The following is a 22,067-nucleotide window of genomic DNA, read 5'->3' on the forward strand; positions in this document are numbered from 1 at the left end:
ACCTAATTACAGCCACACCCCCGATTGGCTGATGGGGTTAATGCATGAACCAATGAGGCGACTTATTAGATGGTGAGATGATTAATATTTAAGTGTACGATAAGTATTCAGACCCCCTAAAAAAAAGTTAAGTATAAAAATGTTAACTCCACATGTGTTCATTCATAGTTTTGATGCCTTCAGTGATGTAAAAACAATGTAAAAAGTCATGAAAATAAAGAAAACACATTGAATGAGAAGGTGTGTCCAAACTTTTGGCCTGTACTGTATATATGTATATATGCATCCATATGTTATTTTTTTATATATATTTTTTAGAACTGCTCTATCCAGAACAATGTATTACACACGCATAACTCTGCCTGTGTGTTTTTTTTGCTTTCATCAGGTGTAGGTCCAGACGCGTCAGATGAAACCTTGCTATCGGCCATCGCCAGCGCTCTGCACTTGAGCTCGGGCCCCATCACGGGTCAGACGTCCACCGCCGCGGAGAAAAACCCAGCCATCTGGCTGAACACCTTTCAACCCCTCTGCAAAGCCTTCACCGTCACTGACGACGACATCAAGTAAGAGCCTGTTCATGTTGTGGAAGCAGAGCGAGGGAGATGGACTGCTGATAATAGTATTGTATTTCTTAGAGTAAGTTGGAATGAGTTGTGATTGAGTGTCACTGCGAGCCAAGATCCATTTGAAGCTTTTCCAGCGATCAATTCACACTGGTTTGCATGCTGATTGCTGGTGCGCATCACCACGGCAGCACGTATCTCATCAGTCCTGTCTGTAGCGCAAGCGGTTTGCTGGGTGTGAAACGCTTCTGAATTTATTTTGATACTTAATATAGTAATAATATAGTGTCGGGGTGGCTCCATCTAAGTTTTGCTGTTTTATTTATTTATACACTTCATTTTCACTTTTGCTCTCTCAAGCAATCTATTCATCTACAGCCGGTGAGGGAACATTGGGGTCCTTTTTTTCCCAGATCAGTGTCACTGTTAGTGTGAGCTTATTGGATAGGAGACAACTTCATAAGGTCTGTAATGGATACCAATTTCAATCTCCACTCCAAACCTATGAGGCTTTACCGACAAGATAAATTGGCGGCGTGCTACTGTATACGGGAAAGCAAAAAGAGCTGAAATAAGATTTTCTCCTGCCAAGACAAAGTAGTTTTCTGTCCGGAAAACCTCCGGAATACCGATGAGTTTTTACGTCCCCCGACAGGAATGATAGATTTATCTGTCAGAGGCACATGCGGAATTATTAAGTTGGGAAGCGTGACTCATGATGATTAGCCTCAGAAATAATTGGTGCCAGTTTCAGCATCTGCGAGCCACCACTAAAACAAGGGAAAACAAATAAACGTCTTCAGACATTAGCGATTAGTCAGGCAAATGGCTGAAAGTGCTGAGGGAACCACAGTCAGCCATAAACGCTCTCTGTCTGTTTTTGAATAATAATTACCATTGGTTTCATTTGATGATGTGCCTGTTTGATGCTTAAAATGCATCAGAAGTCACCCGAGTTCAAGAAGCAGTGCTGTATCCAGGCACTAGATGGCAGTGGTAGTACATGCTTGGGTGAGATTAGGATTGGATGCAGGTGTGGGTGTGGGTGTGGGTCCAGCCAACCCTATGGACTGTGAAATGCCTGTGAGATGAGCTGCCTGCTGCTGGTGATTATGGAAACGTGGGGGGTGAAGGAAATGAAACGTATCCAGCCCACTGTCCTGCCCTTCCCTTCTCCCCAGAGGAAAGCCAGACTGTAGATTTTTAAATGTTTATACTGAATATATGTATATGTTCTATATATGTGTATGTTTTCCTTAATTTGCCATTTAGTTTTACCATTCACAATTTTACCGTTGCATGAATTGCTTAAATAGTTAAATATCTGTATAGTATTTTTTGTGTTACTTAGGACTGTCACAATAATAGCACTATCGATTTATCGTACAATAAATTAACATGACCTCAGTAATATCTGATATTCGTGGGACCGTCCATCGTCCATTAATTCAAATTTTGTTGTCTTAAAAATTGTTTAGATGCTTTTTATGCTATTCTGTTATCACTATGTCTTAAAATGACAAAAATACCGTGTATCACAATCATTTCTGGGACGATAACTCATCTACAGAAACTGCTTATTGTGACAGGCCAAGGCTTACTATTTAAAGAAAAGATAAATATATATTGACTGAACCCTGAACTGTTTCCCAATATCACAATATACCCAATATAAATATTTAATTTGCCCCAGAGTGAATATAAAATGTGTTAATATTGCTTAAAATAGAGTAGTGCAACACAATAGAGGTAAAAATAAAATAATTCAATTTAAATTTAAATTTAAATTTTAACTTAAAGGCCTATAAATGATAGTTTGTTATGATAGCATAAAATGTAAAAAAAAAAAAACATATAGAACTTATATAGTACGTACAATATATAGTATGTTGTGAAACATTGAATCTAAAGCTTTTATGTATATTACATGTTTCATACTTAAAAACTAGTATAACTTAGTATTACCATATTTTTTGGACTATAAGGAGCACACACATTATAAGACACACCACCAATCAATGTCTATTTTTTAGTCTATTTTCATACCTAAGGTGAACCGGATTATAAGGCGCAATTTAGGCGACACTAGTAAGGAAAAAAGGTGTCACCATGTTTCCCTTCTAATTCAGCAAAGTAAAACGAGCACTTAATATTAATATACACAGATTTTTTTTTCTGAAAGATTTCCGATATTTTATTGCAGTTAGCAGCAGCGCTTAGCGCTAGTAAATGCTGCCTGACAGCACTACACTGAGGAACCCTGAGTGTTCTGGTAGGCTAGGGTGCTATCAGCTATCTGCTAGTCCCACGTAGCTTGTTTTAACAGACTACAGTCCGATATACTCACCTCTAACCGGCGAAAGAGCTAGCACTGTGGTTAGCGGCTAATGCTAATGCTGCTCCAGTCTCTGTGCTGCAGAAACTTCACTGAAACTCCTGTATATCTCTGTACTTCAGCAGAGTGGCTTTACTGCTCCTTAATACCTGACTGGTAAAATTAATACATAAGGAACACCGGATTATAAGATGCACTGTCAATTTTTTGGAAAAATAAAGGATTTTAAATGCATCTTATAGTGTGAAAAAAATGTTATTAGTCATTACTAAGCAATTGGGATGCACCAGTGTATTTCTTAATACTGCCATGAAGTTATATTGCCCCCTAGTCTCTCCGTATTATATTGCAGTCTGTTGGTATGACCTTCTGTGCTGTATTAACATTATGGAGCTTTTAAGTAAACAATGTTCCAACTTTCCTCCATACTCAACGTTGTTAATGACTTTTTAAGCATCAAATTTGCATAATTAACATCACCCAGAACTAATCAACTATCCCGCTCATACACAAGTCTGTGTGCTGTGCCGTCTGGTCACAGTGGCAATGAGTTCATCCTCTCAGCATTGTAATTCTGCGAGAGCTGCTGTAGCTCCATAATGACACTGATGTTAATGTCTTGGTGTGTGAATGAGGATGAGCCAGCCTCCATTAGTTTGTGTATAGCGCGTGTGTGCGTGAAGGGGATAAGGGGTTGACTCAAATCAGGGAGATGTGGCCTGCGGTCGTCGGCAGGCGCTGGGCTTGTTTTTTTGTTTCTTGTTTGTCTTTCCCTTCGTTAACCTCTAATTAAGGAGGTGATAGGGCTGGTGCTCGGCTAGAAGTTGGGCTGGTTAATGAGGATGCGGGGTCGATTCTCAATGAGCGGGTGCTGCTTAGATAAAGACAGGGATAGAGGCTAGATGAAGGGTGCAAAAATGTATTGATAAATTAGAAAGTGTCAGTATGGATGAGGTGACATTAATGTTAGAATTCATTATATCACTTTATATATATAAGAATGCTATTTTTTTCGCCTGTGTCGAACTTAAAAGTAGACTCTAATATCTTAATATAAACTGTATGTAAAAAATAAATCCAATTAACTAAATATTAAATTGCTTTTGTAATGTACATAGCATTAGAGGCCTGTGCTTAACATTTTTATTTTAGATTTGATATACTTTTTTTTTTCAAAAACGATCTCAAACCATGATAAAGTGTTCAAAATCTCATGAAATTAGTAAAAAAATTGCTCTTTCTTTGCCTCATTGGCTCTACTGCTGCCATACCATAATGTCCGAGTTGAGTGTTGTTTTTTCAGTGCAGTGGGTTGGGCTAAGCTCCTGTTTAATGTTTTCTTAGAAAGTTTTTTTTATTGTCTGGTTCATGGTCTGTTCAGATGAGCAATATGTCTCAATTAGTGTTATGTGCAACAAAGTATTAAAAAAAAATGCGATGTCCATTGTAATGGTTGCAAGGCCTGAAACGGATATACTTCAGAAGGCCTATTGATATAAATAAATATCAGTATTACACACTGAACCAGATATCACAGAGAAAGAAAGAAAAATACATTTCTGTTAAACATGGGGGTGGGGGTGCTCTCATCATTATCTCCGGACTTTTAACTGCCTGAATATTAGATACATATAATGAGTACTAGCTAAAAGGTAGCTTCTCCTGTGATAGATGCTTTTAATGTGTTTAATTATATACTGTCTGAATGCTAAATAACGTAAAAACTAACTGCTTAAATGCTTGATACTTTTAAACACCATCGAGAAATTAAATTGCTAGATACTTTTTACACACGCAAGCTGTATACTAACTGATCTTGTGCTAGATATTTTTAATAACAACAATGCTAATCAGATACAAACCAGCAAAATACAAAAGACTCGTAATAAGTATTAGCTAGATACTGACTTTTTAACTCATACTGCTACTTTAAACAACTGCTAGCTAAATGCTAACCGCCTAAGTTCTAGTTCGCTGCAAAGTGGTTAAGTTAGTAGTTAGTAGTGTTTTTTATGCTAACTGACTGTTGAGTAAGTAAGAGTGCTTGATACTTTTACTTTGTGTTCCAAATTATTATGCAAGTGATATTTTCCTAAATGGTCAATGCAAATGACAGTCACTATGATTGCAAATCATGATGACCCATAATTCCAAGTTTATTGAATAAACAATGATAACCAGTGATAACAGTATTTTTTTAAATAAAAAAAAACGCAAAATGCACTGTTCCAAATTATGAAGCTCATCAAAACATTTTATAGGTTGTAAAGAACTGCAAATGGTCTTTTTTTTATTTGCAGCATTAATTGGTCACACTTTCTAAAATTAAAAGCTATTTCAATCAAAAACATCCTAACAGGCCAAGGACCCTTGTTGGGACAAGGTGCCCTTCCACCAATCATCCATCCATCTGGACCGTCCAGGATTGCACGGCATTTATCAGTAAACCAGACTGTTTGGACTGTTTGGACCTTGTTAGTAGTGCTATGTACTAATGCTCAAGTGCTAGATACTTTAAATGACTGCTAGCTAAATGCTAACTGCCTAAGTACAAGATATAATAAGAAGGGCTAGTTATGTTAGCTGGCAAAGAGTTTGGGCAATTAGTACTGCTGGATAATTTTAACATAATAGTTACTGTTATTAGTTAGTACATAGTTAGCCCTTAATACTTATACTTTGAATAAGTGAAAACGTGTATTAAGAGAAACTTAACTTAAGAGAACTTAAGAGAAACGATTGTCTGTATTTCACTACTGTATTAGTAGGTCTTAATTTACCATAAACTTTACCATAAACTTTATTGAATCATTTTAAACATAACTGTGAACTGTAGTAATATGTGAATCTAAATAAACTAAATTCTGTGTGATTCTTTGAGAATCAGTTCCAAAGAACCTGCAGAGAACCGCTCTAAGGCCAGACTTGTACACCGAAGTGCAGACAGGTGTGGAGGTCTGGGGGGAAGGGTAGGTGTGGGGGGATTTTGAGTGACAGGAGGAAGGAAAGGAGACAGACTGTCGAGGGAGAGGGTGGGGTGTAAATGAAGTACAGAGAGCAGCAGGATCAGCAGAGCTGATGGGTGATGGAAAGTGTTAAAAGGAGGTCAAACGTAATCAAGAGAGCAGTTAGACAGCAGTGGACAGGGAACAGACTTCAGAAGCACTGCCCTGTCTCGCCCCCGTCCTGCTTTCTTTTGTTCAATCTTCTCTCTGATCCACTTTCTCTCTCTCTCTCTCTCTCTCTCTCTCTCTCTTTCTCTGCCCTCAGGGAGCAGGAGCTTAAGGTGTACCAGGCCAGGCGGAGTTTGGAAGAGGCCCTGATGGCTGACGGTTTGGCGCGGGCCGCTGAATCTGCCAGAGACGTGGAGGGCAGGGCGGCGTAGAGACTCCAGCAAGGTGAGCGAGGGATAAAGCAGGAGGAGCTTTTCAAAAGGATGTTGGCTGCTGGAGGGATGCTCAGCGCTGCAGTTCTGAAAATAAAGATGCCAAAACAGCTTCTTAGAGCCCCATTTTTTGGATTCTTATAGGGCCTTTCAGTGCAAGGCTGTGCTGTGCAACAGATTTACACACAAAAAAAACTACAAAATATTGTGGATATAATAGTGCTAACAACTTTAGTGCTTTAAATTGTTTAAGTGCAAATTAAGCATTCTGATCTGTTTTTTTTTACATATAAGCATTTATAATTAGCAATGTAAACACGAAATATGGATTAAAAAGATAAGGATGGAGGAGAAGTTCTGTCATTACTAGCCAACTGCGCTCCGCAAAACCAACAAGCTGATTGGCTGTTTCTCCTGCGAGAAAATTTATTTGAGGCTTTCATTTGGCGCCCCCTTTAGGTCAGCGCCCCTATGCGTCGCATAGGCTGCATACCCCCTTTTTAAGTTGTATGTCTGGCTGCATTTTGGCTCCAGTGGAAACAATAAACGGTAACAGAGTGACCAACAAGACACAAACCAAATGTAAATACTGTAAATAAATCCTACATGTGACTGTTTCTTAGGCGGTTGTACTAAACCCTTTGTACTGTACCGTATTTAAACAAATGTTCTGTCTCTGTTTGCATAGTCTTAATATGACTGGTTGTGGTTATGCATAGTTAAATCACAAGAGATTTAGGATAAAAATTCTAAAATCAATGTGTGAGAGAAACCAGTCTATTAAGTTTGTGTTAAATGATTTTGTCAAATAAAACTCTAGTTTTCAAGCCATTTTTAATTTTTGACGTTTTCTTTAAAATTGTATTTTTAAATCTCGTCTCGTTCTCGTGAACCCAATATCTTGTCTCGTCTCGTCTCGTGATATTAGTGTCTCGTCACACCCCTAATAATTGCTAATGCATTCCCTAAATTCTTAACTCAGCAGATTAGAATATTCTATTCTATTAAAACTTATTGAAACTTGATATTTGATATTTGGAAGCAACAAAAATTAGTTGTATCCCAATACTATGTTCCTTTTACAGTAAAAACTGTAGCCAATACATTGACACAAGAAAACATGATAAAAAATTGACAACACAGAGAAAATAAGGCTACAATCCTCTCTCACCATCTAATGGTTTATTATTGTGCTCTAGTGTCAGCTCTAGTGTTGGCTTTAATGCTAGCTTTAGTCCTAGCTCATCTGAAGTGGCTGTCTTCATCACTCCAAACCCCTCATCATCCAGCACGATTGGTGGTACATCTAGCAAACTGCATGAGAAATGATTTTGAGACAGTTTCTTGGGCTTTTAAAGCTCAACTACTGAAACCGCTGGGTTGGAAGATTCCTTAGAGACCCAAAATAGTTTTTTTCTGTGGCAGTGCTCTGCAGAACTCTTTTTTGGCACCTCTGTCTTTAAGAGCGTAGGGTTATTCAGAGTTATTTAAAAAGGCTCGGAGCACATCGCTGCACAGGCACGACCTAAAAAATCCACCAGCTGATAACAGGCCATGGTCTTGTCATTCAGGCAGTTTCCCCACTGTGAGGGTTTTTCCCAGAATCAATTAGTATTCCGGTCCGCTCCAACCCAGAGGTTTCTTCTTTGACGAGATCCTGGATTTCTGACATAAAGGCAGTTACTGAGACCAATGGGAAGATTATCCAGGGCAGGGAAATGTAATTATTAGTTCAAGGAAAACCAATATTATGGCCGACGATCAACGTGAGCTGATATTCGGCTAATGGCCAAAGCGCTTCAGGAAAAAGAAACTCGTTTGAAGTCCAATTTCAGCAAATGATGAGCTTTCCCAAAACCACTGTGAGCTGATGCAGCATGAGCCTGACTTATCAGCTGTTTAGCGATTCTGTAAATATGGATCTTAGCACTGTTGGAGCTCCCGCGCTCATTAGTTTTGGCATATGGCCTGCCCACCGCTGTGTAACTCTCACCACCTCCTTCTGCACCACTTGAAACTGGAGATGTAGAATTACATTATGACTCAAGGAGGCCAAGCCACTCCAGAAGATATTTTTACCCACCAGCGTTAGTCGTTTAGAGTTTGGACCGCGCCGCTGTGACCTGGTGTGCTGCGACTTTAACTCTTCTGAGCGTGTTTAAACTGCAACAAATTACCGTTTAGCCCCGGTAGCTTAATCACAGCAGCTTGGCATTTTTGCCCTGAACTGTGGGCTGTTGGTGAAAAGCATTATTTTTTTAACCAAAGCAAACACAAATATAGCAGTGCAGTATTATAAGAAAACAGCAGTTGCACAGCAGGAATTAGTGCTGGGGAATATATGATGATATTGGTGTTACATGATGGCAGGGTTGATGTTTACTTTAGCAGTATGGATGGATAAGAGGCCTGTGGACGATAGCAATATGAATGCATGCTGAACAGCCACATCATTAAAACCACTAAAAGGAAAAGTAAATAGTATTGATTAGAATGGATTAGGTTGTACAGGTCTGTCAAGCAGTGGAATCTATATATTAGGCAGTAAGAGAACGGGTGAAGTGAAAGAAACACGAAAGTCCACCATCCCAAAATATTTAGCAGTCAGGGTCCTGTGAGATAGAGCAGTGGTTCTCAAACTGTGTTTGTGTATGTGTACCACGGGTGGTACGTGAAGCACCCCAAGGTGGTACAACATCAAATTATTGTTTTAATGTTTTAAAAACAAAAGATTATACATGAAAATCCATGGTGGGTACCAAGTCTCTGGATCTTATAAATTTTCCTGTTTTTTATTGGAGACAATGACATTTTGTCAGTATCATATAAAAAATATCTCTACAATTGACATTATTTTCATGAGCTAGGAGAAGTCTCATGAAAGTAATTTTGGAGCATGTACAATACAACAAGAACACAATAGACATACGTAAGATGGAAGACAGTAGTGCAATATTGATAGTGATTGAGATGGGATGATGGTATAAATAGAACCCGTATAACAGTAGTGCAAATATGGTATATAGCTTAAGGCTGGTAAAGTGAATGAGTGCGTTAAGTTTTAAAAGTCACAGTTTGGTGCAATTAAAGTGTGTATGACAATGCAGTTATAGCAGTAGTGCAGGTATTGGGTGTGTAGTGCAAGTCCGTTTGGAGAGTTTCCAGTACAGTTCTTGTACAGAGTTGCAGTACTGTGTTGGTGGGCCGGGGAGGGGGAGAGCAGGAAGAGAGTTCAGCATGCTCACAGCCTGATGGATGGGGCTGTCTCGCGTTTTTTTTTTTTCAACATCAGGATAAGGATATTCAACAGCAACATTACACAATTCATTATTTGTCCACGTTTACATGCTTGCACACGTTCCTGTGGATGGGTTTTAGGTGGTACTTTGGGTTTTTAATTTGACTGTGGGTGGGACATGATCTAAAATGTTTGAGAAGCACTGGAATAGAGGATGAGCAAACTGTGCATCTACAAATTCAGAGCTTCTGTCTTTGACTTTCCTTTATCTTAAGCTGGAGCAGTGTTTAAAAGTGTTTAAAAACAGTGTTTAAAAACTTCAGCAGCACTGATGTGTCTGATCCACTTGTACCAGAACAGTACACACTAACACATAACCATTTTATTAGTGCAGTCACTGCAAATAATAACTAATAAAATATTAGTCTATGCTGTGGGTTCATGATCATTGAAGAACAGGGAGAAAGGAGGATAATAAAGTATGTAGAGAAATTGAAGGACTACAGTTATTATTGTTCATCATCATGGAACTACAACATGCTCCTATATGATCAGTGTAGCTGATTAAGCTTGTTTACTAGTGTGTAATCATATTGCATTTTGTCATTGCTATCTATCTCTAGTATGGCTGACCCCCACAGTAGCATCTCAGTGGCGGATGGCTGTCGCAATCCGATGGAAATTTCGACAAGTGGCTTTTTTGGTGGCCCAGAGAAGGTCCAGCCCAGACGGTCATGAAATATTCAGGTGGTGATTAGGAGGGGGGTTCAACCGTGGCTCTGCTTCAGCTGTCTCCCTGCCTCACTGCTCTCTTCTCTCCTCTTCATCTCCCTGTAATGAATCTTTAAAGCAAATTAATAGTTCATACCGTGCCCCCCTTCCCTGCCCCTCGAGCCTTAACTCTTCAGTAAACGCCGACTCAGAAGAGGGAGCCGCCGTCAGCGCTTCAGCGGTGCCACGTGTTACATGCCTGAGTACACCTCCATTTTGAAAACATATTATAGCAGCTATTAAAAAACCCAATGGTTCCTTTTGAATGCTGATGCGGGGTGTCTGTCTCAGCGATGCCAGCCAGAGCTACACTGACTGAAACATCTTCCGCCTAGTAATCAATTCCGCCGCTTTGCTCAGGAAAGGCTGCTTCAGGAAGCTCTATTCTTTGTTAATGTACGTCAGTGTCTGTTTATAGCCTTTCCAGTTTCATAAAGGCTAGCCTGGCAAACATGACTCGACAGCACGCTTATCTGTCAATAGGACTCAATTTGTTTATGAAGGCTTCTGCTCTCGTACCGGCGGGTTACTGGCCCCTCTTTAGGGCTAAACGCGGACAGGAGTTTGCAAACACAAAGCGTAATTTGAATACAAATTACAGAGTGTACTGTGGAGGGAATAGAATTTGCATTAATTCTATCACGGGCCTGTTTCTAAGATAAATGTGCATGTCCCGTGTATCAGGCAGGGTGTATCCTTTAATTTGAATGCGGAAGAGGACGCCCCCCTCCTTTTCTCTCTCGGCACTCGTTCAGTTTGTGTGGTTCAAGTCCAATTTCGAAATGGAGATTGGCGAAGATTGTGGGTATTAATCACAGGCGCTTTATAGAGGCCATATTGAGAGCGCGAGAATATGGAAGTGTGCTCAGAATGCTTTTGTGGCTGTTCTGAAGGTGATTGTGCTGCGCTGCAGGAGTCTCTGCCCTGAATGGGTGCTGAAGCCGCAGAGCTGTCTGATTTTATGGCTCCCACGGCAACTGTAGCAGCAGCTCCGTCACCCAGGAGGATTTATTAGCTCTGGGCAGACCTGTAGGCCTGGCCAGGCCCTAAGAGGCCTCTTAAATCAGCCAATCATCTATAAAGGATCCTCATCTGCTGGTGGCACAGGGTTTTCTTCCACCTTTCAAATTCTCAGACAAGGCAAACAACCACCTGACCCTTGTAGTCTACAAGATGCTCAGCTCATAATGTTCTATAAAAGTTCATCATCTGCTGTTGTTTTCTATAGCTCTTTAGAATCAGGAGTATTTAAAGCTGGAGCGGTGGAGTAAAGTATGCATTACCGAACATCCTCAGTGATTTTAATCCCATCCTAGTCCACCTAGTGCCAGTTATTTTTCCTGGACTGCAAATTCATAATTTTCTGTGATAAAGAAAAGCCACAAAAATGGTCTCAGGTTATATTAAGCACATACAAATAGAAAAATCTATAAATATTTTGTCATACACTATTGATAAGGAGTTTTCATGGCCTTTCTGAAGACATGATGCGACATGAGGCATTTAGTTTTGTTTTGCCTGGCAAATGACACAAAAAGCTGTGATGCTTCTGACAGTTTTAGATAAGTGATTGTAAAACATAGCCTATGGCCTAGTGTACATATGTGTCATGTACATAAATGGGTTATAAGTCCATCATGTGTTTTTGACTTGATAGGAGTGCATAAATTGAGTAGCCACTCCCATCCCAGTAATTTATGGCAATTTTTTTTGTATCCTTTGCGAATTGATCATGCATTTTTCTGATGCCCTGTAGTAAAAATACATTACCTGCCCAAGGCAAACTAATGGATAAAGGTAAACCATTCAAATAATGCTTATATCCAGTTCCTCAGAAAAGCAAAATATAGCACTAGGACTGTGACTAACGATTCTAGTGCTATAACAAAGCTGTTATTTGAATAGTCAACCAAATATTACATACATTACAAATATATATCATGGTCCTTTGTGTGCAGAAAAAAAAACAGCTAATTCCTAGAGGAGCATGACCCTACAACACCTCTGAAGGAGTTTTCTGGCACACAGATTTTAATAGCAAATTCTTTCAATCCTATAAGTTTTAAGGCTGAGCCACTGAAGATTTGGTTTATGGTTTTTGTACAACTGACAATTGCTATAATAGTAAAGCCCTATTTCTAAAATTTCAATTTGACATCCACTTTTACTCCCTGATCACATAATGTTGGCAACAGTGGCATGGAGAAGTCTCACCTGTACTTGCTTTAAGACAAATAAACCAACAAACATTATCTTTTTGAACTTTGACTTATGCTAAAGCATCAGGCAGCTCAACATGCTTGGAGGAGAATACTAACCACCAGTTGATAGGGGATAGGGGATTGACCTTGATAAGGGGCTTTAAGTACACCCTATGTCTAAATGTTTGTGGACATTCTTCTAAAAAAAAAATAAAAATAAAATGCACTTAACTACTTTACTGTAAGTTGCACCCATTGCTGATACAGATGTACAAATGCACAAACACAACTTTTAATTAGAGTTTGTAAATATTGAAATTACAGTTGTGATGAAAACTACATTAATCGAGCCACCCAGACATTTGTGATAGAAAATACACGTATTGAAAAATATAAAGACTTACATAAAGTGTTGGAATATACAGTTTACAAGATAAATACAGAGGATTGAAAGATGAGAACATTCTCTGGCTCTCACCTCCCTTACAACCATCTTTCTGGGAGAGACAGACCATTCTAGAATAATTCATGCATGATGTAATAAGCTCCATATTACTGCTTAACCATGCAAAACATGACCAAAAGGTTGAGGTAATTTTCTAAATTCTAGGGAGTCCTGTTTTTTGAAAAGAGGAAGGAATAATTAGGAAGCTGCAGGAATAATGCAGGAAGCTGCAAGTTAATAGGAAGCTAATAGTTTCAATTTCTCTTGTTATTTATTATTCTTTGTCTGTATTGTGTTGTATTGTCTGTCTGCACTTTTGTACTGTTGCACTATTGTTCTGTCTACACTGTGTTTATGTGCACCATGGTCCCTGGAGGAACGTTGTTTCGTTTCACTGTGTACTCTGTATATAGCTGAAATGACAATAAAAACCACTTTGACTTTGACTTTGACTTTGACTAGAGGGAAGTATCTAAAAATGTCATGTTGTTTGAGCACAGTAAAAAATATTCATCTTACAAAACAATGTTTTCAATGAAATAAATTGTTTTAAATGGGGTTAATAGTTTCAATTTCTCTTACATGGGCTATAAAGGCCCCCAGCATTGAGTTGTGTTCTCTGTTATGATTGGTTGAGGCTCCATTTAGTTATTTTTGTTTGGAATGAGTTTGGGAGGTGAGGTCGAGTTTGGTTGGTGATTCTCCAACATCCTGACCTCATTAACGTAACAATAATGTTCCTGTGGAATGCAAGCTAATGCTCACAGCAGTGCACTAAATTCTGGTAGAAATCCTTTCTCTCGTAAGGAACATTGACTTAACAGGTGCCCCAATACTTTTGTCTATATATTATATGTATTGCGGTACTGCTGTTGTGTGCACAGTCTTTTTTTCTTCCTGTTCAAACCCTCTGCAGGGCAAAACATGGCACAGTCCTTCAGAAACAGCACGACTGTTCTGCGAAATACCCATCTGCAGTAATGAACCACCTTTTTCCAACAATCAGGCGGGTTTTAAAAAAAAAAAAGAGGGGGGAAATTGGCTGCCGAATTGGAAAGATAGCAGCGAGGGCTGTAATTGCCCACCTTGCGTTTCTAATCTGGCGCCGGAGCTAATCACAGCGGAGAGCCGTGGTGTGGGGCTGGATTACGTGCGCGCTCGGTATAGGTCAGGACAGCCAGAGGTGCGGAGCTGCGGCGGCGGAGGGAGTTGGAGCGCCTGCCTATCTCTGTCTTCCACATGTCCGGCGCTTCACTCTCCCCCCGGCCCGCAATCACTCTAATATGCATAAATGGGGATAGATTTGATTATCCTCATGTACAATAGACAAAAGGCCGGGCTGCAATTACCCCTGAATGAGTTTTTTTTCTCTCTCGCTTTCGCTTTCTGGATTTTATTGTTGGCTCTAGCTGGTCTGGTACCGTGAAGGCAGTACTGCTTGCCCTCTCACGCAAGAATATAAATAAATAAACACCAACAAATGCACAAAAATGCTAAATGTGTTCTTGTTTTGGATATTTTTGTTTCTACACCAAAAAATCCAGACCAAATCTGAACCGAGGTTTGTGTTCTTGTTACATTATATAGTATACATTTAGTATGGTTAGTTTTGGTTTCACACTGCAACTTTTAAGTGTACTACAAAAAATGTGTTAAATACTGAGAACCTACATTAGTGGAGTCTCCCTATACTTAGGCAATAATACATGAGAGGGAGCGCTATAACCTGTAATATTGGCACTGCTGTGCTGCAGTCGTAGCATGAGGCACGACTACAGTCCATTATCGCTGTTTGTTGAAAGATTTTGAGTTAAAGAGGATGAGAAAATTCGATCTGTTACGTTAAAATAATAGTTCCATTGCTGCTCTGTTTGTAGCTGTGCTGTTTGGCTTGTAAGCGCTGCATTGTTGCTAGGTTAGCTGTATGAGGCGGAGTAATACATAAAGAGCTTTGGGAACAGTGCATTACCGGCTGATAACGGTACTCATAGAACGCCTCTCAGCCAATCACATTGCCGGTTCGGAACTATATAACTGTGGTATAATTGATATTCTTATACATCGGTTGGAATGTAGAAGGATATGTTTTTTTGTTTTTTTTTGGTAAGTTACCTTTCTAGGTGTTGTGCCGATTTGTGCCAATTACCCTTAGATTCCTTTTATTTCAGTAAATAAATATTTACATTTACATTTACATTTATGGTATTTAGCAGACGCCCTTATCCAGAGCGACTTACAACAGTGCTTCGATGTTTCTTCAAATGTCCAAAGCTAGTTTGTAGACTAGGATCAAGAGATACACAAAGCTTGATCAAGTTTAGAACTGTAGGAACCTTTTTTCTTTCTTTTTTTTTGGATATATAAGGGTTAATCTACAATTACAGTAGATATAGAATCACCATCCTAATATATTGTACTCATACTGCTCATACCTGACATGCCTGAATGCACACAACAGCTCAGATTTTGGTACAAAACAGGTTCTTTTTCTTCTTCTATTAATATTTAATCGATGACATAGAGTACCTAAACTTCCTGTAATTGTTGCAAAAGTCTATCCAAAAATGAGATTAACACTCTTGGTTGGGCAAAATATTGGTTCATAGGTCCAGGCCTTGTTTAGTAGCACCTTTTACTCCTGCTATTTTGGTTTGACAAAACTAATAAGTCTGAAGGTCCAGACCAAATAAGGTACAGTAGGTGTGAAACCACCCGTGATGCTTTTTTTCCAGGTTAAACAGAAGAACAAAACACAGTAAAATTACATTTATAAAGCTTATTTATAATAAGTCACAGGGGTATGAATATACTTTATTGCTTAATTGGCACCACAGTGCACTGTCTCAGCTAACGCCTCATTACACAGCTGCTGTAAATGATTCAGTATTATTTTAATACTGTTCCAAGTGAGAAAAAAATAAATCAGACACAACCAGTGTGTGTGGCATTGTGTGTCTGAGAGAGAGAGAGAATGTGTAAGAGTGTGTATTTGTGTGCACACACTGCGGGGGACATTGTCCAGCCCTCAGGCGGTGTTTAATAGAGAACAATCAGCTTAATAATTGTAATGATGTGTGTGTTAATGCATCACAACGTATTAAAGACGCATTAACAATCTGACATCATAATAGCCCAAGAAAACAAGACCAATCGACTGGAGCACAAAATAATGCTCCCTCCATTACGCTCTCTCTCTTTTTTTCTGCTTTTCTCATATTCACTCTGCTCTACACATTCTCTCACTCTCTTACTTGTGCATGTTCTCTCTCTCCTTCACATGAACATGCTTTCTTGTTCATGCTTTCACTCTCTTTTTCTCTCCGTGTCCTTTACATTATTTTTTCTCTTTTTACATGCTCTCTCCATCTCATTCCTTCCTCTCTACCTCACTCTTTCTGTCTCTCTCTCCTTCCACTCTCTCACCTCCCTCTCTCTCTCTCTCTCTCTCTCTCTCTCTTTTAAACATACTTCCTTCCTCCCATCTCTCTTTCCCTCTCATTTTAAAACATACTCACTTCTCCCCATCTCTCACTCTCTTCTTCCCATCTCTCACTCCCTCTCTCTTTTACACACACTCCCTTCCTCCCATATCTCTCTGCCTGTCTTTTACACATACTCGCTCCCTCACATCTCTCTCCTGCCTCTCCTCTTTGCATCTCTTGCTTTTTTAAAACATATCCTCTCTCTCTCTCTCCCTCTCTCTCTCTCTCTCTCTCTCTCTCTCTCTCTCTCTCATACCCTCTTTCCCATTCCTCTTCCTCCTCTCTTTCTTTCTTTAACACATACCCACCCCTTCTCTTTCTCTCTCTTAAACATACTCTTTTCCCTCCCTCTCTCTACCCCTCTCTCTCTTCTACACATACTCTTTCTCCTCCCCTCTCTCACCTCCCTACATCCCTCTCTCACCTCCCTCCCTCCTTCTCTCTCTCTCTCTCTCTCTCTTTTACACACACTCCCTTCCTCACATCTCTCTCTCTCCCTCTCTCTTTTACACATACTCTCTTCCTCACATCTCTCTCCTCCCTTTCCCCTTTGCCTCTCTTGCTTTTTTAAACATATCCTCTCTCACTCTCTCTCTTTCACTCTCTCAAACATACCCTCTTCCCCATTTCTCTTCCTCCTCTCTTTCTTTCTTTAACACATACCCACCCCTTCTCTCTGCCTATCTCTCTCTCTTAAACATACTCTTTCTCCTCCCCTCGCTCACCTCCCACCATCCCTCTCTCCCTCTCTTTTTTACACATACTCTCTTTCTCCCATCTCTCTTCTCCCTCAACCTTTGCCTCTTTTGCTTTCTTTAACACATACCTCCTCTCTTGCTGTCTCTCTCTCTCTCTTAAACATACTCTCACTCACCTCTTTCACCTCTCTCTCTCTCTCTCTCTCTCTCTCTAGCTCTTTTACACATACTCCTTCCCATCTTTTTCCTCCCCCTTTCTCTCTCTCTCTCTCTCTCTCTCTTTAGCACATACCCCTTTCTCTGCATCTCTTTCATACTCTTTCTTCCACCCCTCTCTCACCTCCCTCTCTCTCTCTCTCTTCTACACATACTCTTTCTCCCTCTCTCTTTTTTTCTCCTCCCACTCTTTCTCCCTCTTTTGCTTTCTTTAACAAATACCCCCTCTCTCTGTCTCTCTCTCTTTCTTTCTTACACTCCCTCCTTTCTCTCTTTTCCCTCTTTTCTCTCTGTCCCTCTCTTTCTCTTTAACACATTTACTCTACCCCCCCTCTCTCTCTGTCCCTCTCTTTTTTTGTCTGCTCTTTTTCTCTCTCTCTCCTTCATCTTTCTCTTCTTCACACATACTAAAGCATCCACTTCCTGTCTGTCTGTCATAGCGTTGAGCAGTGGAACTGTGTGACACATCTGTCACTGAATAGAATCAAACCCTCACAGCATTTAAAGTTTAAAGTATTTAAAGTGGAAATCCTTATATGGACAGTAACAGTCAGTTACTTTTTTTTTTATTTCCCCTTGATTTCAGAAGAAACAATGAATAAGCAGGTGTTCCAGTATTTTTGTCCATATCATGCATGGTTAATATTCTTTGATGGCTTGATTAGTGATTACCAGGGTATAAGTAGATGGTTGATGGTTGTTGTTAGATGTTGGTTGTTTGGGTTTTGCTTGGTTTAATAAAGTTGACTATGAAAAAAAAACAACAAAGAATGAGCATGTGGCTACTGTCCCTACTTAAAGTGAAAAATAGCAAAAAAGATGCATAAGGATTTGATCTGACAGCAGTGATATTACATTATATTATAATATATACATTATAATGTTTGCAGTGCACTTCAGTCTTACAGTGTGAACCAACAGTGCTGGTGCTTCTCCTAAAGGCATGATAGAAAAATCCATTTACAGCCTATTGGCCTTCATCCCTAATCTCCTTTCAAAATGCTCTCTATCCCAGTCATCCGGCTCTTTTCAGGTTTCCTGTCTGGGGTTGTTGACAGTGCAGGTTTGAGCTTAGCTTTAGATCCTGCTGCATCTCACTGTCTGTCCTCGCCGGGCCTGTAGCAGCCGTAACAAAGCAAGCGCGGCCGTGGCATTTCTATCAATTTACCAAGAACCAGAACAGGGACAGGGACAGAAGGGTCACTCAGCATTGTTGGTGGGAAATTGCACATTTAATAAAAGATGAAAGAATGAAAGAAATTTCAGTATCAACAAATCATTCGATAAATGGACATTGAACTTTAATCATTTTTGTTAACCTTAATATTGTCCTTGATTACATAAGAGTAAATGGTTTAGCCAGTCTTGCTATGGCCAGAGCATCAGTACCAGCATGTCCATAAAGACCAAGCATACTGAGACACGTGAAAAAGTATTACACAAGGCTAAAAATACCAATTTCCCAAAGTCAAAATAAAATTGCCCAAAAATGTATCCCAAACTTTAACTTTTTTTTTATAATTTTATTTCTAATTTTTTCCCATTTTCTCCCCAATTTAGCACAGCCAATTACCCCACCCATTTATTATGACTCCCCCTATCACTAGCAATGACCTAACACACCAGGAGGGTGAAGAATAACAGGTGCTTCCTCCGATACATGTGAAGTCAGCCACCGCTTCTTTTCGAGCTGCTGCTGATGCAGCATTGCCGAGCAGCATCACAGCGCTAACGCTCGGAGGAAAGCGCAGTGACTCGGTTCCGATACATCAGCTCACAGACGCCCTGTGCTGCAGACATCACCCTAAAATTGATGTGGGGAGAGAGCGCCATCTACCCACCCGGAGGGAGCAGGGCCAATTTTGCTCCCTCTGAGTGCCGAAGGCTTGATGGCAAAGCTGCATGAGCGGGGGTTCGAACCTGCGACCCCCCGCTCATAGTGGCAGCGCATTAGACTAGTAAATTAAACTTTTATTGGATTAATAATTGCATTATTGTGCTACTATATTATGAATTTATCAGTGACATAGTTTTATCCTAAAATGACAGAAGTATTGTGTATATGTCAGTAGTAAGATCTGGATGTGGTGTACGAGACACATACGAATGAATCTGATTGAATCCTGTAACAAATCTATCTGGCAACTGCACACTGTTCAGAGTGTGTTTGAATAGTTTTAAACTGCTTTTATACTTGTTTCTTTTGTTCTACACTCATTCTTTGTGACTCACTCTCACTTATTCACTCCACAAGAGATGGAGATGCTAAAATCAGCATGAAGACAATTGCAAACAGCTTCTGAAAGACCTGCAGGGAGCCAACACCTGACTCTACTGCCTATAATAGGCCTGTATAAGGAAAGCACTTTGGTGAAGATGGATGATGGGTGAATTGATTTATTCAAGGATTGATTAATTTATTAATGGACGAATGGATAGATAGAATGAGTGTATTAATTATTTGGTTCATCCATGATGGATTGATTGATGGACAGATTGATTTGTAAAGAGATTAATGGATTGATTTGTAGATGGATTCATTTATTAATGTATGGATTGATGAACTAATATGTTTCTAGTTTTAGTTAAAATGTCAGAATAAGCGCTGCCGCTATGATCAAGAGATTGCTGGTTTGAATCTCGGTCATGCTGCTTGCCATCAGCAGCCAGAATCTGAGAGAGTACAATTTACCTTGCTCTCTCTCTGGGTGGGTAGATGGCACTTTCTTCTCACATCACTCCAAAGGTGATGTCGATCAGCACAAGGCGTCTGTGAGCTGATGTATCAGAACCGAATCGCTGCGCTTTCCTTTGACCGTGCTGTGATGCTACTCAGCAATGCTAAATCTGCAGCAAAAAAAAAAGAAAAGAGGCAGTGATGGGGCATAGTGATGGGGCATAATCAGCATAGTTAAATTGGAGAGAAAAGCTTTTTTTTTTAAGAAACTAAAGAAAAATAAATAAATGTTTGGATTGATAATTGGGTAATATTCAAGATTTTAGTATGTTTTTCAGTATTTAAAAAAGTCATATAATACTATCTTTAAAAGCAAGCTCTTCTATCTCGAGCTAACTGTCTTCCCCCTTCTTCAGCCCATGCTTTTCTGTGACCCCGTCAGAAGAAAAGCCATTGAAAAGCATTTATTAATATTTGATTCATTAAGTAATCTGTTTTTCCGGCTTTATCTTTCGCCGCTGCTCATTGCCGCTAAGTATGTATAATTAATGCTTGCGCTGCAGGCAAGTTCTTAAGTTGTAGGGCAGTTAGTGTTAATTACCCGTTTTCCCCCAAATCTCAGACTCAGTAAAAAGCATCTGTTAATGGAGATGCAAATTATGCATGTGGCAATCTTAGATTGATTATAGGCCTTTTTTCCTCGCTTTATTTTCAGAACGGGCTATTGGCATACCAAAAATTGTTTAAAAGGCTGGTGCATGTGACTTGGGCAGGATCGCAGAGTCAAGCGTTGCTTAATTTTCACTGCAATTGCGCAAGATGATTCATGCTTTAGAACCCTTAATCAAAAGCACTTTCATGACTGATGGAGTACAGTTGCTCGTAAAACACATTCATTTTCCCTTATTAGAGAAAATTGCCGGAAAACTATACCACTAACGTCCATACTGGAGGAGTCAGTCAGGTGGAAAGCCTTCACCTGCACTTATATAAACAGCAGTGCTTCCATAGAAGAACCATTTTTGGCTGGGATGACGCAAATATTTGAATGATATTTTAAAAAAAGAAAGTAAATAAATGTTTTGTGTAGTAAAAATAAAACGACTGAATCATTTATAACGAACAATGAATACTTATCTGACAGTGACTTCTGCTGTATTTAATGCAGGAAGTGAAGGACAGAGCTGTCAGGGAGCTGACAAACTGCAGGTTTAGTTAAAATAAAGCTTTAAGCATCGCTTATGATCCTCTGTATCAGTTTACTACCTCTTTACCCACTGCCTACATTCCAGCAAAATGATACTTAGCCTTAGCATTTGTTTGTTTGTTTACCAAAAGAATGAGTAAAATTTGACTCACATGTAAGTAGCACTACTGAGGTAAATGTATGATAATTATAGTACTGCTGAAGTACATTTATGACTAAAATAGCACCGCTGAGGTAAATTTGTGCCTGGAAAAGCACTACTACAGTAAATTCATTACTAGCACCATTGAGGTAAATCAATGTTAAAAATAGTTTTGCTGAGGGGAATTTATGACTACAATAGCACAAGTGAGGGAAATTCATGATTAGAATAGCACTACTGAGGTAAATGTATGACTAAATACCACCACTAAGGTAAATGTGTGACTGGAAAAGCCCTAATAAAGTAAACTAGAAAAGGCAAAGTTCGTGAACGAACTTTAAGTTGGCTTGTCAAATAGTTACTAAGTTGTGTAGTGTGTGTGTGGTGTGGAGTGTGTGGGGTGTGGAGTGGGTTGTGGAGTGTTTGTGGTGTGGAGTGTTTGGAATGTGGTGTGGAGTATGTGTGGTGGACTGTGGGGTGAGTTGTGTGTATCAGGTGTGGAGTGTGTCTGTTGTGGAGTGTTTGTGGTGTGGTGTGTAGAGAGTGTGGTGTGGTGTGTGGAGTATGTGTGGTGTGGAGTGTGTCTGGTGTGGTGTGTAGAGTGTGGTGTGTGTGTGGAGTGCATGGGGTGTGGAGTGTGTAAAGGGTGGGGGGTGTGTGGTTTGGAGTGTGGTGTGTGTGTGTGGTGTGGGGCGTGTAGTGTG

At 39.7% G+C, this 22,067-nt stretch overlaps 1 protein-coding gene across 2 annotated transcripts in view; it reads left to right on the plus strand.

The window, feature by feature from the left end:
• Nucleotides 1-22,067, plus strand: part of mbd2 (methyl-CpG binding domain protein 2) — an 80,891-nt gene that overhangs the window by 52,601 nt on the left and 6,223 nt on the right. The window contains exons 5-6 of one of the 2 annotated variants that reach the window (XM_022668829.2): nucleotides 389-566; nucleotides 6,172-6,299. In XM_022668829.2, coding sequence (XP_022524550.2) covers nucleotides 389-566; nucleotides 6,172-6,286 — 293 coding nt within the window. In that variant the 3' untranslated portion in view covers nucleotides 6,287-6,299. The remainder of the gene's footprint in view (nucleotides 1-388; nucleotides 567-6,171; nucleotides 6,300-22,067) is intronic. The other variant, XM_049463208.1, reaches the window with a different exon arrangement.

Source organism: Astyanax mexicanus, chromosome 1 (assembly GCF_023375975.1).
Source record: "Astyanax mexicanus isolate ESR-SI-001 chromosome 1, AstMex3_surface, whole genome shotgun sequence".
NCBI classification, from domain to species: Eukaryota; Metazoa; Chordata; class Actinopteri; order Characiformes; family Acestrorhamphidae; genus Astyanax; species Astyanax mexicanus.